This window comes from Ochlerotatus camptorhynchus, unplaced genomic scaffold, assembly GCF_037179485.1.
Source record: "Ochlerotatus camptorhynchus isolate MF236.1 unplaced genomic scaffold, CSIRO-AGI_Acam_v1.1 ptg000300l, whole genome shotgun sequence".
Classification (NCBI taxonomy): Eukaryota; Metazoa; Arthropoda; class Insecta; order Diptera; family Culicidae; genus Ochlerotatus; species Ochlerotatus camptorhynchus.
In genome coordinates, this window is record NW_027040788.1 from 433,469 (window position 1) to 448,868 (window position 15,400).

At 39.1% G+C, this 15,400-nt stretch overlaps 1 protein-coding gene across 4 annotated transcripts in view; it reads left to right on the forward strand.

Moving 5' to 3' along the window:
- LOC135706986 (solute carrier family 41 member 1) overlaps positions 1–15,400 on the forward strand; it is a 174,363-nt gene that overhangs the window by 149,631 nt on the left and 9,332 nt on the right. For 2 of the 4 annotated variants that reach the window (XM_065228693.1, XM_065228692.1), the window contains exon 2: positions 5,399–6,427. The exons of the other annotated variants lie outside the window; for them this stretch is intronic. In XM_065228693.1, coding sequence (XP_065084765.1) covers positions 6,148–6,427 — 280 coding nt within the window. In that variant the 5' untranslated portion in view covers positions 5,399–6,147. The remainder of the gene's footprint in view (positions 1–5,398; positions 6,428–15,400) is intronic. 4 annotated transcript variants of the gene reach the window in all.

Genomic DNA, 15,400 nt, shown 5'->3' on the forward strand with positions numbered 1-15,400 from the left:
TGCATTTTTCCATTTATCTTGAAAGTATGCCAAATGGAAACAACTGTTAAATAATTGTACCAAGAAAGAAAAGGTACTTTCTGAAAAATTTTGATGAGGATATAGAAAATTCCATCATCACCTGGAGTTTGAATATTTTGAAACTTTGTCCAAATCAGTCCCCCAGAAATCATCAAAAATATTTTACGGAGAGAAAATATTCAGATAATCCCGAGCAACCTGATTCTGAATAGGACTAGTAAGACCCAAACTAAAATTATGGGAACTCTCGAATTGCATAGCAAGTTTCTGGGCTTTTTCCAAATTTGTGATCAAAATTTTATCATCTTCTTTAAGCGCTGGAATAGGCTTTTGAGGTTTTTCAAAATTTTTGTGAGTTTCTGAAAGAGTTTGCAACTCGGGTCTAATGTAGAAACATTATTTTTAAAAGTTTTGTTCTTCAGGGCAGAGAATCGCTTTTTAATTTGTTTTTGCAAATCCCGCCAGATAACTGTCATGGCAGGATCGCGTGTTCTTTGATATTGTCTCCTACGGACATTTTTTAGGACGGATCAAGAGCTGAAGATCGTCGTCCATTATAATTGAATCGAATTTAACCTCGCATGTTGGTACTGAGACAGCTCTTGCTTCAACTTTAGAAATAGTCAGAAATTCAAGAGCATAATTAATTTCATCTTTGGTTTGCAAAGGAATGTCAAAGCTATATTCCATAAATGTTCGATATTGCTCCCAATCAGCTCTATGGTAATTGAAAGTAGAGCTGTTGGGATTAGAAATTATTTCTTGGGATATTTCAAAAGTTATTGGAAGGTAATCAGAACCGAAGCCAGCATGGGTAACCAATTGACTACAAAGTTGACATGAATCAGTTAAGACCAAATCAATAGTTGAGGGATTTCTTGCTGAAGAAAAGCATTTGGGGCTGCTTGGATTTTGAATAGTGTAATAACCTGCAAAACAATCATTAAACAGAATATTACCATTGGAATTGATTTGAGCATTATTTCATGAGCGGTGTTTTGCATTAAAATTATCAATAATGAAGAATTTAGACCTATGACGCTTAAGTAAGTACATGCGTTGAATTTTCGTTCAAAATGCCAGATATATTTGTTCAAATGACTGCCCATTTTTGTTTTTGGTAAAAGAGACCAATATTAAACAATTTTTGGTAAATTTTGTGATCAATTTCATTTGAGGTTGTGGCCAATTTATGTTGATATCATTTTTAATTGTGACCATTTTCGATTAAATTGGTGAAAAATGGTGCTAACTATTGCTCTAGTTTTGACCCTAGGGCCTAACTCGAATTTGAAATAAAATTTCATGGTTTTGTTTGCGTAAATATATGGCAAAATGTATGCCCTATCCTTGCATCAAAATAAATGTTATAAAGCGTGAATAACAATGAAAATTAAAATAAGGCCAAAAGAGGACCACTAGGGCCAAAAATTGGCTCACATACCCTACTTATGCAAATTCTGAATATTTCAATAAAATATATAATAATAACAATAAAATCAGAAAAAGATATTTCTGATATGATCTCGAGAAACGAACCCGTTATTTGGCGTGATTTATGTTGAGTTGCCAAGGATGTATTATTTCAATTGTTGAATCTTATATAAATAAGTTAAAATGACTTGCGAATTCTAGTTTTAATTGTTCTGATAGAACAGTAAATTTGTATATGTGACTAGACAATGATCTTTCCATAAATTTATCAGCTGGAAACATTTTGAATCTTTTTGGTGGGTATGCAATCTGCCAAAATGTTCACAATGGAATGCCTACCATATGCATTATCAAGACGTTAAATTATGGTACAACTCTGGGTACAACTCCATGTCCACTTGAAACGTCAAACGCTAATAGGAAGAGGAGACAACTGGCTTTTACTCTTTTATCTCTATCTCTATCTCTGTCTATCTCTATCTGTATCTATCTCTATCTATATCGATCTCTATCTTTATTTTTCGCACTTCAAATCGGTCAATCGGTTCACGTTTGACAGAAAAGTCGTTCGTTTTTGCCTCCGCATTGTCTCCTCTTCCTCTTAGGTCAAACGTCTTTGCTTGGCAATCGTGAAATGCACACAAAACAAACAGGTTGCTATGTCATCGTGCATTGAATATTGAGCAACTCGAGTCACTCAGAGTTACTCAAAATTTACTCCAGTATGACTCATTATCAAAAGCTGTCTTACCCCTAGGACATTTATGTATATTATTTTATGCTTGTAAATTTGTTTTTTTTTTATCTGATCACCAAATAGCGCCAATAAACGAGATAATTTTAAAAGAAGTTGGGCTTGATAATAAAACAAAAATTGAATTGGTATGACTTTCCTAAATTTATTTAGGAATTTTGAATTAGTCTTGGAATATTTTAACACGTAGGGTAGGTGTTCCAGTAATAGTGGTGTACCTATAGTTTCGGTATGGAGGATTTGCCGGAATAGTGAGGAGGATCCGGATTAGATTTTTTTTCATCGGTAGCTCTCCTAAAATAAAGCATATTTGCATATTTCAAACTAAAAATATGCCCAAAAGTGACGGAAAATAATTAATTTTCGTTAAGATTTTCACTCCTTTGCACCTATAGTTGCGGTAGTGTTCCTATAATAGTAGAACCCATAAGAAACCAACGCATTCCACTATTATAGGAACCAAAGTTAGCAACTACCACAACTACTGGAACCGTGTTCCTATTAATGGAGGACGATCTTTCTAAAATTTTATGCAATTTTATTACAATGTAATATTTTTCCTTTAAAAATAGAGGTTAAAAACTATAGATTGACGTATAACAAGTGTGTGTACATCGTTTATTTATTTTTTAATTGATAAATTGGCTTAGTACCTCCACTACTGGCTCACCCACCCATTCTCATATTCCAAAATTCGTAAGATGGATTACAACATTACAGCAAATACATTTTTATTGTATTTTGAGTGAATCAAAGTTGGAGTCGGTCAATTTTGATCCGACTCCACAGACCTGCTTGTTCACAATGTAAGGGTGAAGCCGAACATGGAAATCACCGAACATTCAGGGCAAATCAAAAATGCCGTTACTCAGCTTACTATTTCGACGAACTTGTCACAAGCGGTAGAACAGCATATGAACAGGTGCGTGGGAGTTTTTGTAGGTGCTTTTTTTGAGATAAATTTTGTTTCGTCTTATTCTTTTAAGAATTGAGAACGAGCACTTTGAAACTTTCCATTCATAAAAAAAATCACCCCACATTGGCTGACAATGAAACATATTCAACATTGTAGTCAAGTGTTTGAACGTCACTTCTTTTTTAATGAAGAAATGTTCCATTGCAATATTTGATAAGTAGCACATAGATGATAACCAAATTGCAAATTGACCAGATTAGCCATACGTGTGTCACTTAACTATTTGTTTCCAAATATACATTGCTATTTTTCCAAACAATTTATTCCATCTATATATGGACCGTCCACAACAACCCAATCAAGCAAAGCAAACAATGCAAATATTTGCCTTCGGCAACAAGCCGCGTTCCGAACCAACGGAATAAAATTTGCAAATTTTCCACAACAACTCAATTTCACCTTCACGCACACACATCGTGTGCCCAAAAATTACAAACCGGTTCGTTCTCCTGCTAGTTCCGAGGTTTGTGCATGAGAAAATATAGCATGTGACTATGAGTTTTAAGTTGACGGTATATTGGATTCTGCCTTCTGCAATTACGAATATATGATGTTGCTTCATTGGCAATCTAGATGGTCAACAATATCATGCTAGCGAATCAATTTACGACAAATCTTTTACCATTTATTGCTGCTATCTACGCGCGCATCTCACGGCAGCAAATCAAAATCTTCCCGGCATATTTGCTAGAGTTCTCTCCATTGGACTTGGTCCTTAGCCTTGCGAGTGCTGCTGGCATTCGTATCAAGTTTAATGTGCGGATCTAAATTTTCATCAATGTTGCAAATGAAAAGGAAAGAGGTTACTACACTGGACGTCGAAAATGACATGCAGTGTGCTTTGTCTACCACAGCTTCAAAAATTAATATGGGGTTTCACATCGTAAGCTTAAAAACCTTTAAAAATGCGCAAACTTCAATACAATTAAATGGACTCTCGTATTTTTGATTAGCTCAGTCAGTAAAGGCACAACTCTAAAGCAAGGCCATGCTCGAGGCGGCTGGGTTCGATTCCCGGCCGAGTCAAGATATTTTTCGGGTTGAAAAATGGCTCGACTTCCCTGGACATACAGTATGATTGATTGTACTTGCCACACAATTATTCTAATTCAAAAATGGTACATGCTTAGAAAGCTCTCAATAAACAACACGTCCCACGTCATACGCCAAAGAAGAAGATGTAAACATGTAGTATAACGCGTGTTAGTCTAATTTGTGGTGGGGTGAGTAATGTTTGAAAAGAGGAGCATGGAACAAAAAAACTTGAAACCACTGTCCTAGTCGATCAATTCATCCGCACGGCGGGTGGAACGGTGGAGGCATGGATCTTTCCATCCAAAGTTCCCCTCATTTCAGCGTAACGCAACGCTCGCGGGAAAGTACCGATCGCTCACCGAGCTTCAATAGATGCCGCCGACGACGACGGCAAACTACGACGGACACGGCGAGGTGTAAATCATTATTTTCTTACCTACCACCCGGTGACAAGGGGAAGTGAGTAGGAGTCATGTTATGAAGGTAGCAAACCTCCTACGATGCGCAATGCTCTTGATGATGATTATGATAGCAAAGTGGGAGGAGGGCGTCGGGTGGACTTGATCCTGCCGTCGACATCGCTCTGAGCGGGAGAGTTCTACGAACTGAGAGTGAGTTACCGTTGCCTCAAAGAGTGAGAGGCGCTAAAGGGGTTGACATTTTTTTTAATGATTTGTGACGCTCTCGGGTCGCTGTCGCCATGCATTGCAGGGCTGATAAACAAAATAAAAACAGAGAGCGCCGAACATTATGGGGTTGTGTTGTGTTGTGGGGGTAAAGAGCGAGAGAGCACACCGAAAAGAGAGCGCTCGCGCGTGAGAATTCCAGGATTTTGCCGGTTGCGCGCGGTTACGGAACGGAAGCTAAGATGCTTAAATAATTACCATCCCGGTAGGGAACAATTCAGTAGGGGTGAGAATTTAGTCGCGATCGGTTCGCGGTAAATTCGAGCGTAACAAGGCTTCGGAATTCGTTGGTTAGTTTTGGGCTTGGCGAGGTGAAACATAACGGACCGTGTGATTATTTAGGACCCAGAAGTGATTGAATAGAAGAACAATAGTGAACGGACACTTGCCACGAACAGCATCAACTTGTTAGCACTAATCGATTTGCCGAACTTTTGTGTGTAGCGTATTCTCAAGGAAGTACGGCTAACTTACGAAGATTTTGATTCACAGCTTATCAGAAATGTGTGACATCGGTAGCAGGGAGTTGTAAATTATTCAAGTATCGCTTTCCAAGGCACAAAACCAAATCAATTTCGATAACGGCGTCAACAACAACGGCAGCAGCTAAGACAGAAGAATACATAGTGTTATCTGAGAGAAGGGATTTGAGCCCTCGACAACTCGGTTCATCATTTGGTTGACTTATTTTGAGTTACCCTTTCAAACTGTTTGGAGCAGATCTATACACTCGATACATTTCGTTCGGATTGTTCCATTCGGGAATGGAAGTAGTTGCTGGCGCTAGGATTGGATTCCCGTATCTACTGAAGGTCAACGCTGCCCTGCTGGGTACCTCGGAGTACGAACGAGACTTCAATTATTTCAACGGCCGGCCGGTGGCAGTGGACACGCTGGAGCAAGTTAGCCCGGAAGAAGCGAACGCATAAACGTGCATCCAATGAGAAACACAGTAGAAGCCACAGTGCCCTAGACGAATCCAGCTAGTATAGAAGGTTTCGCTTGTATAAGCTGATCTAACCTCCTGCCAAAAGTCAAACCCAAGCGATCGTATTGAGTCACAATCACCAACGCCAAATTCCGCCTGTTCGCGTCAATCTCTCCGATCAAGTCCGGACAGATTGGACCGGGAAAAATCGTAGATCAAGGAGTACGAAGAAAAACACGGTACAGATCTCCATAGCTAGTGCCAGAACAGTAGGACCAATTAGTAGTCAACGAAGAAGACAAACAGGTTTACAATGAATCCGAAGCTCAAGCTCACGGTCGACCAGGAACAACCGCCGACATTGGTGGCTGATCCGACGGATCTTCTCTACAGCATAGATCTCAACGATGCCCGAAATGAAAGCATCAACAACAGTAGCGACAAGAACAACACTAATATTAGCAACGACAGCTCTTTCGGTGCTAATAGTTTTAAACCTGACGACCTGAAAATTGATGTCCGAGGAGTGCCGGAGTACTACCGAACCGATGACGATAGTTATAGACCGTACACTATCTACGGGACCCAACACGGTGAGTTTGCTATGTTTTGCACATTCTTCCTATATGTTTATTATATTTATTTAATTTTTGCTCGAAAATGAATTTTTTTTTCTGCACCACAATGCTTGCAATGTCCACTTGATGTCATTATAAATCGCAGTAGAATGTCGCATCTATCACTCTAGCAGCACGACAAACATGAACACTTACATGCCACACTTATCACTGAATCACGCAGTTAATAAACTTCCGGTTTGCTTATGACGGATTGCATCCAAGTGATGAAACTAATCACTGAACATTATTCCAAGCGATAGATTTATTTCCGGTCATGGAAATCATCAAGATGGGGGTGAGCGAGTAATTTGACAACTTGCATGACACTCTCCGCACAACCACCGCCGGCTGGTTGAAAAGCTAGGTAGTCACGGTTCACTATCGCCCCCGGCGTGAGATCGTATAATTTGAGGAAAACAACAATAACAAAAATATGTCACATTGTGTTGTTCCGCGGGCGGCGGATCGTGGGAAAGGTAGTGACTTGAAGGTGCCCTGTGCATGAATTACATCTTCTTTAACACGATTCGGGTGAATTAGCGACGGAAAATTTTGGTTATCGAGTGCGATTTTCATTTCCTCGTCAGAAAAGAATGAATCCTAGGAAATGAATCCACCAAGCTAAATCAAATATTGGCGTCGACAAAGGACGTGTGAAAGTTGTGTACTTTTCTTTATACCATATCGAACCGGAGTGCAAGTGATTCCCTATAGACACTTATCACGCACACACAAAGCGCTGAAGTCACAGTACCCCTCCATACTGGACAGACGGTGGTTGTCATAATTGATAATAAATGTGGATAATGACACTTGAAGATAGCAGATAGCAGGTGATGGCGAGCACGCATTTTCTTTCATAACTTTGCAATATAACCTTATTATTTGCCGGGTTGAAGGTCGACAAAAAGATAAACAATCAGCCAACAAAACAAGGATCGGGGTAAATATTTTCCTTTTTGCTTTTCTGGAACGCAAAAAAAATAAAGCTTCGTTTAAGGTGCTTCCTCGAAGAATCCAAAAATGGCCGTCGTGATGGCTGATATGCCCTATCGCTGCAAGTTTTCAAGAGCATACATCTCGGACACTGCTGTGTCCTCATGAAATTGGACGTACAGCAAACGTGGAGTTCCAGTTTCAATGTTGTATGATTTGCGGAAGCTGAGATTAGTGCTCATAAAATTTCGAGGTGATAGTGCGATCAATCAGAAATAAGATAAAGCTGTAAATCATCGTGACAGCTGATTTGTTCGCTTCAGACAAATGAGCAAATGGATCCTTCAATGATCAAGTTCAGCTATCATTTATTAGAAATTCGTTTGGAATGCAGAACCTATCTTTTTTTTGGTTGTAAACAACATTGGCGTAAGAAGCGAACTTTCCCCTTTACCGTCAAGGTCCAAACGCAATGAGAGCGACAGCATCAACAGAAAATCACGATCCCGAGAGAAAGAGAGCAAATTCATTCTCGACAAGACACCTTATAGAGCAGTGCCCTAACCTCACTTTTTGGTTCCAATCATTTTGTCTCTGAGTAAAAGAGATGGCAACGAATGGGAGCCAAAACAAACCACCCAAAACTGTCAAAATTTACGGGTGAGAGAAGAGTGCAGCAAATCTTCGGGCACTGATCTTTTTTGGAAAACTGTCAAACTTGCCGGTGGCAGCTGTCAAACAGATTCTGCGCGAAGTTTAACTGATTAGAGTAGAATGTTTTGGCATGTGAAGTTCTAATCATAGCACTGTTTTGAAATTATACGATTTTCTTAACAAACCTCTCCACTCCTTAATAAGCATTATCACGCCAAATAGCAAAAAAAAATGAATTTCAGGCTCGAATATCTCTGATTTGCATGATACTTTGAATTATTGTTAGTTATGGTCAGGCTTGCTTCCACTCACTTGCTATATGTTTTCGGAATTTTGGAATCATTAGAAGGTATAATCATATGTTGTACTTCTTAGATACAAGAACAGATTTAAAGGCAAGTGTTTGACGCATAAATCCTGTCAAATTCGCTTTCAGATAATCACAAACAGCGATTTTACGACTCGCGAGCGCTCACTCATGAATCACTCTGGAAGCGAAATTGACAGGTTAAATGTGTCAAACACATTTGAGCTAAATTTCGGACATTTTTAATCTCGCAAAAAACTCGATAGCGGTGGAACTGCTCTAATGATACAAATATTGCTCGCCAATGGTAAACAAACAGATTAGCTGTCATGCAATCAGTGGATGAACTAAGTGAAAGACTGAAACCTAATTTATCAAGTTTCAGATCGAGTACGCTTATCTGTCAAATTTGTGCCTCATCAAAATGTCCAGAAAAGTCAGATGCCCATCAATACACTTCAGATAGATTGGACAGCTGATTTGACATATGACATTCATTTTAGTAAGCGAATGTCGTTCAAATCAACCGGAGATTATGACAATATTGCTAGACTAACATTTGAAAAGGGCGTAATTCCAAAATGACCATATCGAGAAAATTGCTTCCGAATTTTGATGACCTAAAAATTAATCCTATTCCACGACTTTCCATTTTCTGGATGATTTTATAAGCTTGACATATAGTTAATAGTACAATCTATCATCCTGCATCACTAAAATTAAAAAAAAAAGTTTTCTTTGTCGTGAAATTGAGAAGAAAACATCATAAGCCCTGATAATTTCTTACATGTTGTTACCCCCCGGATCTTCCACCCTTTGAACTGCCAACACTGGTGATACGCCGTGGAAGTACACCCTCGGGATTTTCTGTTTTTTGTTCCGCCTTAGTTCTTCGTTCGCAAATTTTGTGAGAGTGAAATATAAATCGGATGCATTTCAAATGAATCGGGCGTGACTACACGGTTAGAAAAAAAGTACCCAAAATTAAGTTCTTTTCACTCATCTCGGCACTATAGTGCAGGAACCCAAAAGTAGGTAAAGCGGGTCAAAGTAATTTCCATTTACTTGTGTGCAGTTCGTATGGAATATTCCACTGGCTTTTTAACCAAAAATAAGTTAGTTGTACCTAACAGTAGGTAAATATGATTATACTCAACGTTGGGTTCATCTGTTGGGTGGTTTTGCTCCTCCGTTTTTGACAACATTAGAAGGAGAAAAGGAGAAAAACTAGTCAAAAGTAGGTAAAAGTGAACTGGCCGTTCTTTCTTACCTATAGATACTACAGAATCAGTACGTTTGACATATTGAAACAATATAATTCTGCTGCAAGGCGTAACAACCAGATGCATCATAGAGTTGAAAGTTGGAAATACGCCATATAAGAAGAAACGTTTTTGATGATTTGAAGTGATATTTTCTTCTACTTTTTCATGTTTATCGAGCAGTTTGTGAACTGTTCTATATGTGGCAAAATATGGTTTGTTTACATTTTGGCTCTTCCGCCCCTTTCAAATGTTAGTCTAGATTTAAGCTTTTTAATAACTGCAAAATTTGTTTAATGTACAAAACTTACAAGAAGACAGAAAAAATGCAGTCTGTTACTATAAAACCAACTAAGCTAGATAAAACGCAAAAGGCGCAAAGTACCGTCCACGGGCGGTATATATGCGAGACGGCTAATGCGCTAATTGATCACTTTGTAAACAATGACGATCACACAGGAACGCGTGACCGCTGTCGATCGAGCGCGTGTCTTTGGCAAGCGGGCTTCAATGTTGGATGTAAGAGCGGTTTTGTTTGTATCCACAATCAAAAACCATCAATATGCTAAATTTGGATTGTAATTGATCAAATTATCTAGTAGGATCAAAATTTAGGCTGCGAAACCTCGTGCTTAACTCAGTCGCATCTTTTCCGGTCTAGGAATAAAAAGCTCTCAATTAACGACCGTGTAATTGCTTTAAAAGTACGTGAAAGTAGGCAGGATAATTTCCAGTTGGGACGTAAGAGCCCCAGAAAAAGAACTATTGGCGATTAGTGAGGCTAAATTTGCACATTTTTAACGTGAAGCTGATTCCTTGAAGAGTCCAAAAATGGCCGTCATGATTGCTGATATGCTCTATCACTTCAATTTTTTTTTTCAAAACGCATATCTAGAACACTGTTGCGACACTGCAGCAAACGAGGAGTTCCAGTTTCATTGATGTATGTTTTGTGAGAGCTGATATTTGTGCTGTTGAAATTTCGAGGTGATAATGAGATTAACCGAGAATAAGTTTTAAAACAGGATAGAATCAGGGTTGCTGCTTACATCAGCGAGATGCAGAAGAGGATAAAATGCATCACGCTTCCCAAGTGCATTTGTCTTGTCTGTTTCTCACCCTCTTAACAAAACGCAAACTTGACCTCTTCAAGCGAAAATAACCCTGTTTTATTCTATTTGGGGTCTCAAACAACTGTGCAAAATTTGGGGACGATTGGTTGTAACCCGGCTTTTCGTATTGCGTTTGAAATTTGTATGGAAATTAGTATGGGAAAACGAAGATTTTTGAATTTTCATTACTAGACCACACTCAAACCATGCAACTAACAACTGCCGATGAAATTACGGTGCTAGAAAGTATCTAAAAAAAAGTTATACCTATTTAAATTTATATGGTTTGAATTAAATGCCAAAAACCACTTTTTCTGCCAACACTGTCGGTGCACCGGAAGTCAAATTTCAAACTGAAATAATTTCGGAGTTTCTTGTCTTATCGATTTGGTATGTTCAGATGAATTATTCAAAAACAATAGTTCAATCTCATAAGTATAGTTAGAGAAGAGAGGCTACTATATAAAATTGAGTAAATATTTTTGAATAACATACCAACTCGACAAGATGAGAAACACCGAAGTTATTTTAGTTTGAAGGCTAACTTTCATTGATATGAGGGGCGGAAGGGGTAGTTAGACCTCCCCCTGTCAAACTGCGCGTATGAGATGGAACTATTGTTTTGGAATAATTCATCTGGACATACCAAATCATTCAGATAAGAAACTTCGAAATTATTTCATTTGTACACCGGCAGTGTTGGCAGGAAAAGTGATTTTTGACATTTAATTCGAAACATCGATCTATCAACAGCTACAAAGTTGGACAAAGTTGCTATGCGCTTCCTGGCTATACTTTTACATTATTAGTTGCATGGTTTAAGCAAAATCGTGGTCCCTAGGAATGAAAATGCAAAAATGTAGGTTTTCTCATACTAATTTCCATACAAATTTCAAACGCAATGCGAAAAGCCGGGTTACAACCAATCGTCTCCAAATTGTTCACAGTTGTTTGGGACCCCAAATGGATCCAAAAAAATATTGTTTTGAAAAAATGATCATGATGACCCACCCTAATGCCCAGGGCAGTCGAGACAATTTCCAACTCGAAAGATCTCCACGGCTGGACCGGGAATCGAACTGGCCAACTTGGTCATAGCGTGACTTTACCGCCTGAGGCCCCTATGCATTTAATTTGTTTTGCCGAGTCTTGGTATTTTTTCCGAGATTTGCACAGCCGAGTGCTCGTCAATCTATTTTACTGAGATCTCAGCAAAAGTGACGTTTGGTTGCTGAGTCTCGGAAAATGCTTTGCAAAAATCTCAGTGAAATTGATTGCCATACATAGGTATGTAAAAAATTATTTCCGAGCTTTTTGGCGGTGCCGAAATTACCGAGATAAGGCAAACCAAACTTAGTGTGTAGGTTGGCTTTTAGAAAAAAAAGAGGGTAATTCATTTTTAGCGTGCAAACTTCACACATGGTCGATAAGAGAAACTCAAAATTGAGTCGAATTCGACTCAAAATTGCAAACAGTGGGGTTACCCATCGAGTGAGTAAAATTCTCCTTGATTTTCCACATAAGATGAGATACTCTCATCAGCCGTGCAGTCAGAAAGAGTGAACTCCATTCGATATGGGGTACTAAGAGGTGTTGCAGAAAGAAACTTTTTATCTCTTTCAGTCTCACGACAAATTTATATTGCCAGACTTTCACTCCTAACTAACTTAATTCAATGAGCACCTCGTTGAGCACACATTGAGACACTCATGCAATACACGGCAAATGAGAACGACCCAAATTTGAGTTAAGTTCACTAAAAATCTGCCGGAAAATGATACGCACTGAGAGAATCAAATCTTTACTTTTCTCATATTCGGGAAGATTTTTCCTGGACAAACCCGGAGAACTTTGAGATTTGGGCGTAATTGCTTTTGTAAACAAACACGTCAATCGCCGATTTCTCGCGAATAAAAGAACAATCTTACGAACAAACTATACCAAATGATAGAAGAACCATGCCTCTACATGCTAGTGTTGTTAGTTTTTGAGATTGAGCTTTAATTCACAAGAAATTGACAAATGACGTGTTTGTTTACAAAAGCAATTACGCCCTAATCTCGAAGTTCTCCGGAAACATGAGGCAAATTTACTTATCGCTGAGTTCCTGCACTTTATGTGCTTTATGAGTTAACTAAACTTAAATTTGTGTCATTCTCATTCGCCGTGTAGATTTGCGGATGATAGCTGATATAGGTAAATGGACTGTCAAATCCTTTCGAACTGCTCGTTTAGATATTTTTACATCCATTAGACATATCCGCACATCTATTAATGCGCAGATTACGCAGAAATACGACTGTTCAAAATGGGTTGCTTTCCAATGTATGGGATCACTGCATGTGCCCAAGTTTGTCGCGAAAAAAGCGTTTCAAAGGTGAACACTGCAGCTTTAGTAACATGCTGTGATTGTCAGTTGCAGTGCTAACTTTTTCTCTGATTTGACAATAACTCTGTCTTCAATTGAATTGGTTAGATATTGATTGAAATTCGTTAGATATTCGTTTTACAGTTCCCAAGAATCTTTCAGTCGTTTATGAGGTATCGTTACAGGAATACTCACGCGTCACGCAACACGTTTACTGAAACTCAATCACAATCGTTTCTACGAGATGAAAAAGAGCCCGCATTATTTGCACAGTGCCGAGCACATAACTTAAGGGGGTATTCCCGATCTTTTTTTTCAAAAAATCAAATTTTTTTTTTTCACGTTTTTTTGTACTTTAGACTATATACTTTCATCCCCCCAAGCCGTTTTCCGATCAGCGAATTCGGTGTCCAGGCATAGCTGACTAATGGTAAGAACCCCCAAATGGTTTTAACTAAAGTCAAAACTTTAAACGCGTTTTTCTCGAAACCACATTTTTTTTATCGGGCGAAGATTTTTCTCAGAAACTATAAGAGATATTGACTTGAATCTTTGCGCATTTTGTTCCTTATTAAATTCTTTGGAGCTTCTCCCACTTTCAGCCAAAAATATTAACATTTAACATTGTTTGAAGCACCTTAAAGCTGCAAAAAAGCGGGCTAAAAATCGCCTGTTTTTTCATATGGCCGCCATTTTGTTAATTTGCAAGATTTTTTGCTGCCAACGGGAGAAGCTCCAGAGAATCTTATGCAGATTATTAATTCATCACGAGATCTGTTTCAGATGAAGCCGTTCCAGAGAAAAGTCTTCGCCCGTCCAGGCGTTTGCGGCGAACAGGGGTCTGTTTGCCGCCATTTTGTGACGTCAATAATGTCTTTTTTTATGTCGAAAAAAATTTATTTGTAAACTTTAATGTTCAATAAACAAGAATCCCAAAGAGTTAGGCGCATTAGTATTAATTTTCCTTGAAAAAAAATTAATTGAAAAACAGGCCGAAAAAAGGCAAAAGATTGGGAATACCCCCTTAAAGCACACACGAATGCACATCCTGCGATATTCGACAGAAAATTTGATATTGAATGTCGTATCTCGTCAATCAACTAATGGCATGTTTCTGTCATTTTGGCAGATAAACACGGTGCACGTAAGTGCTGTGTGTTGATTTCTTATTCTACTGATTTGGAAATAAAATTGAAATAGCTGTTTGAGTTATTGTAACAAGACCGACTGAGAAATTACGTCCTCTTTTCATTGGAAACAATCCGCATATTTTACGTAGCTTCAACTAGCGACAGAGAACATTATCCGTTACGAAAATAGCACGGCATTTCCAAAAACACCGAGAATAGACGAAACAAGATAATCCTGGAATTTCAAAGCTACGCAATTTCTATGTCGCACTGACATTCTGCATGTTCCAGGAATAGGGTTCCCCAAAGATCGAGATTCGACACAGCCAAAACTAAACCCCCAATTAGTCCAATCGGTGCTCGAAAAGCGCATATGAGCATGCTTTCGATTCAAATAGATGCCATTGGCTGTCAGCTGCAGCTGAACTGGCTCCGCTCCAAAACACTCCAAGTCCGGCACAGACAGAAGTTTATTTTTGTGCAAATCAGCATCTCGGTCTCTCCCGGTAGTGGCACACGTGGCACATCACGCCACAACGCGCTGCTCTTGCTTGTTTGAACTTCGGAAGAGCCAAACATCAAGGGGCAACCCAACCGCTCACGAGCTACTGGGCATCATTAGGAGCACCCAGGCAGTCACTTGCAGGCTAATACCGCGTGGACCATCGACCATGTCGCGACACCCTGATAACGCACCCGCCGCCGGGTGGCTACTCCGATTGTAGGTGTTTGATTTATGAACCGTAATTGTGATCTGATTTGGGATCGAACTCTGAAATCACACAACCTCCAAACCGAACCGGGTTGCCCCTGTTATCGGGAACCGACCGGCTAGAGCTGCAATCAATTCTTTCTTTAATGGGAGAAACTGATATCAAAATGACGCTCTCCACGGCATTCCAAACGATTGAAATAATTGTCAATTGATGTACTGCTGTGGTGCGCTATCTCTGTCACCTTATTTGCGAAAATATAGCGACAATCGATAAGTGAAAACGCCGCCAATTATCCTAGCAACTATGAGCTCTCTCTCTCTCTCTCGGTGTCTTTTTGTCCGTGCTGTACAGGCCCTCATGATGTAATAAATTCTAATTAGCTCTCATCAAAAACCAAACAATCGAAGGAAATTACCGTCGTTTGCGTCAATCCAACTACTTCTTGCTCAAGTGTCGCCTTT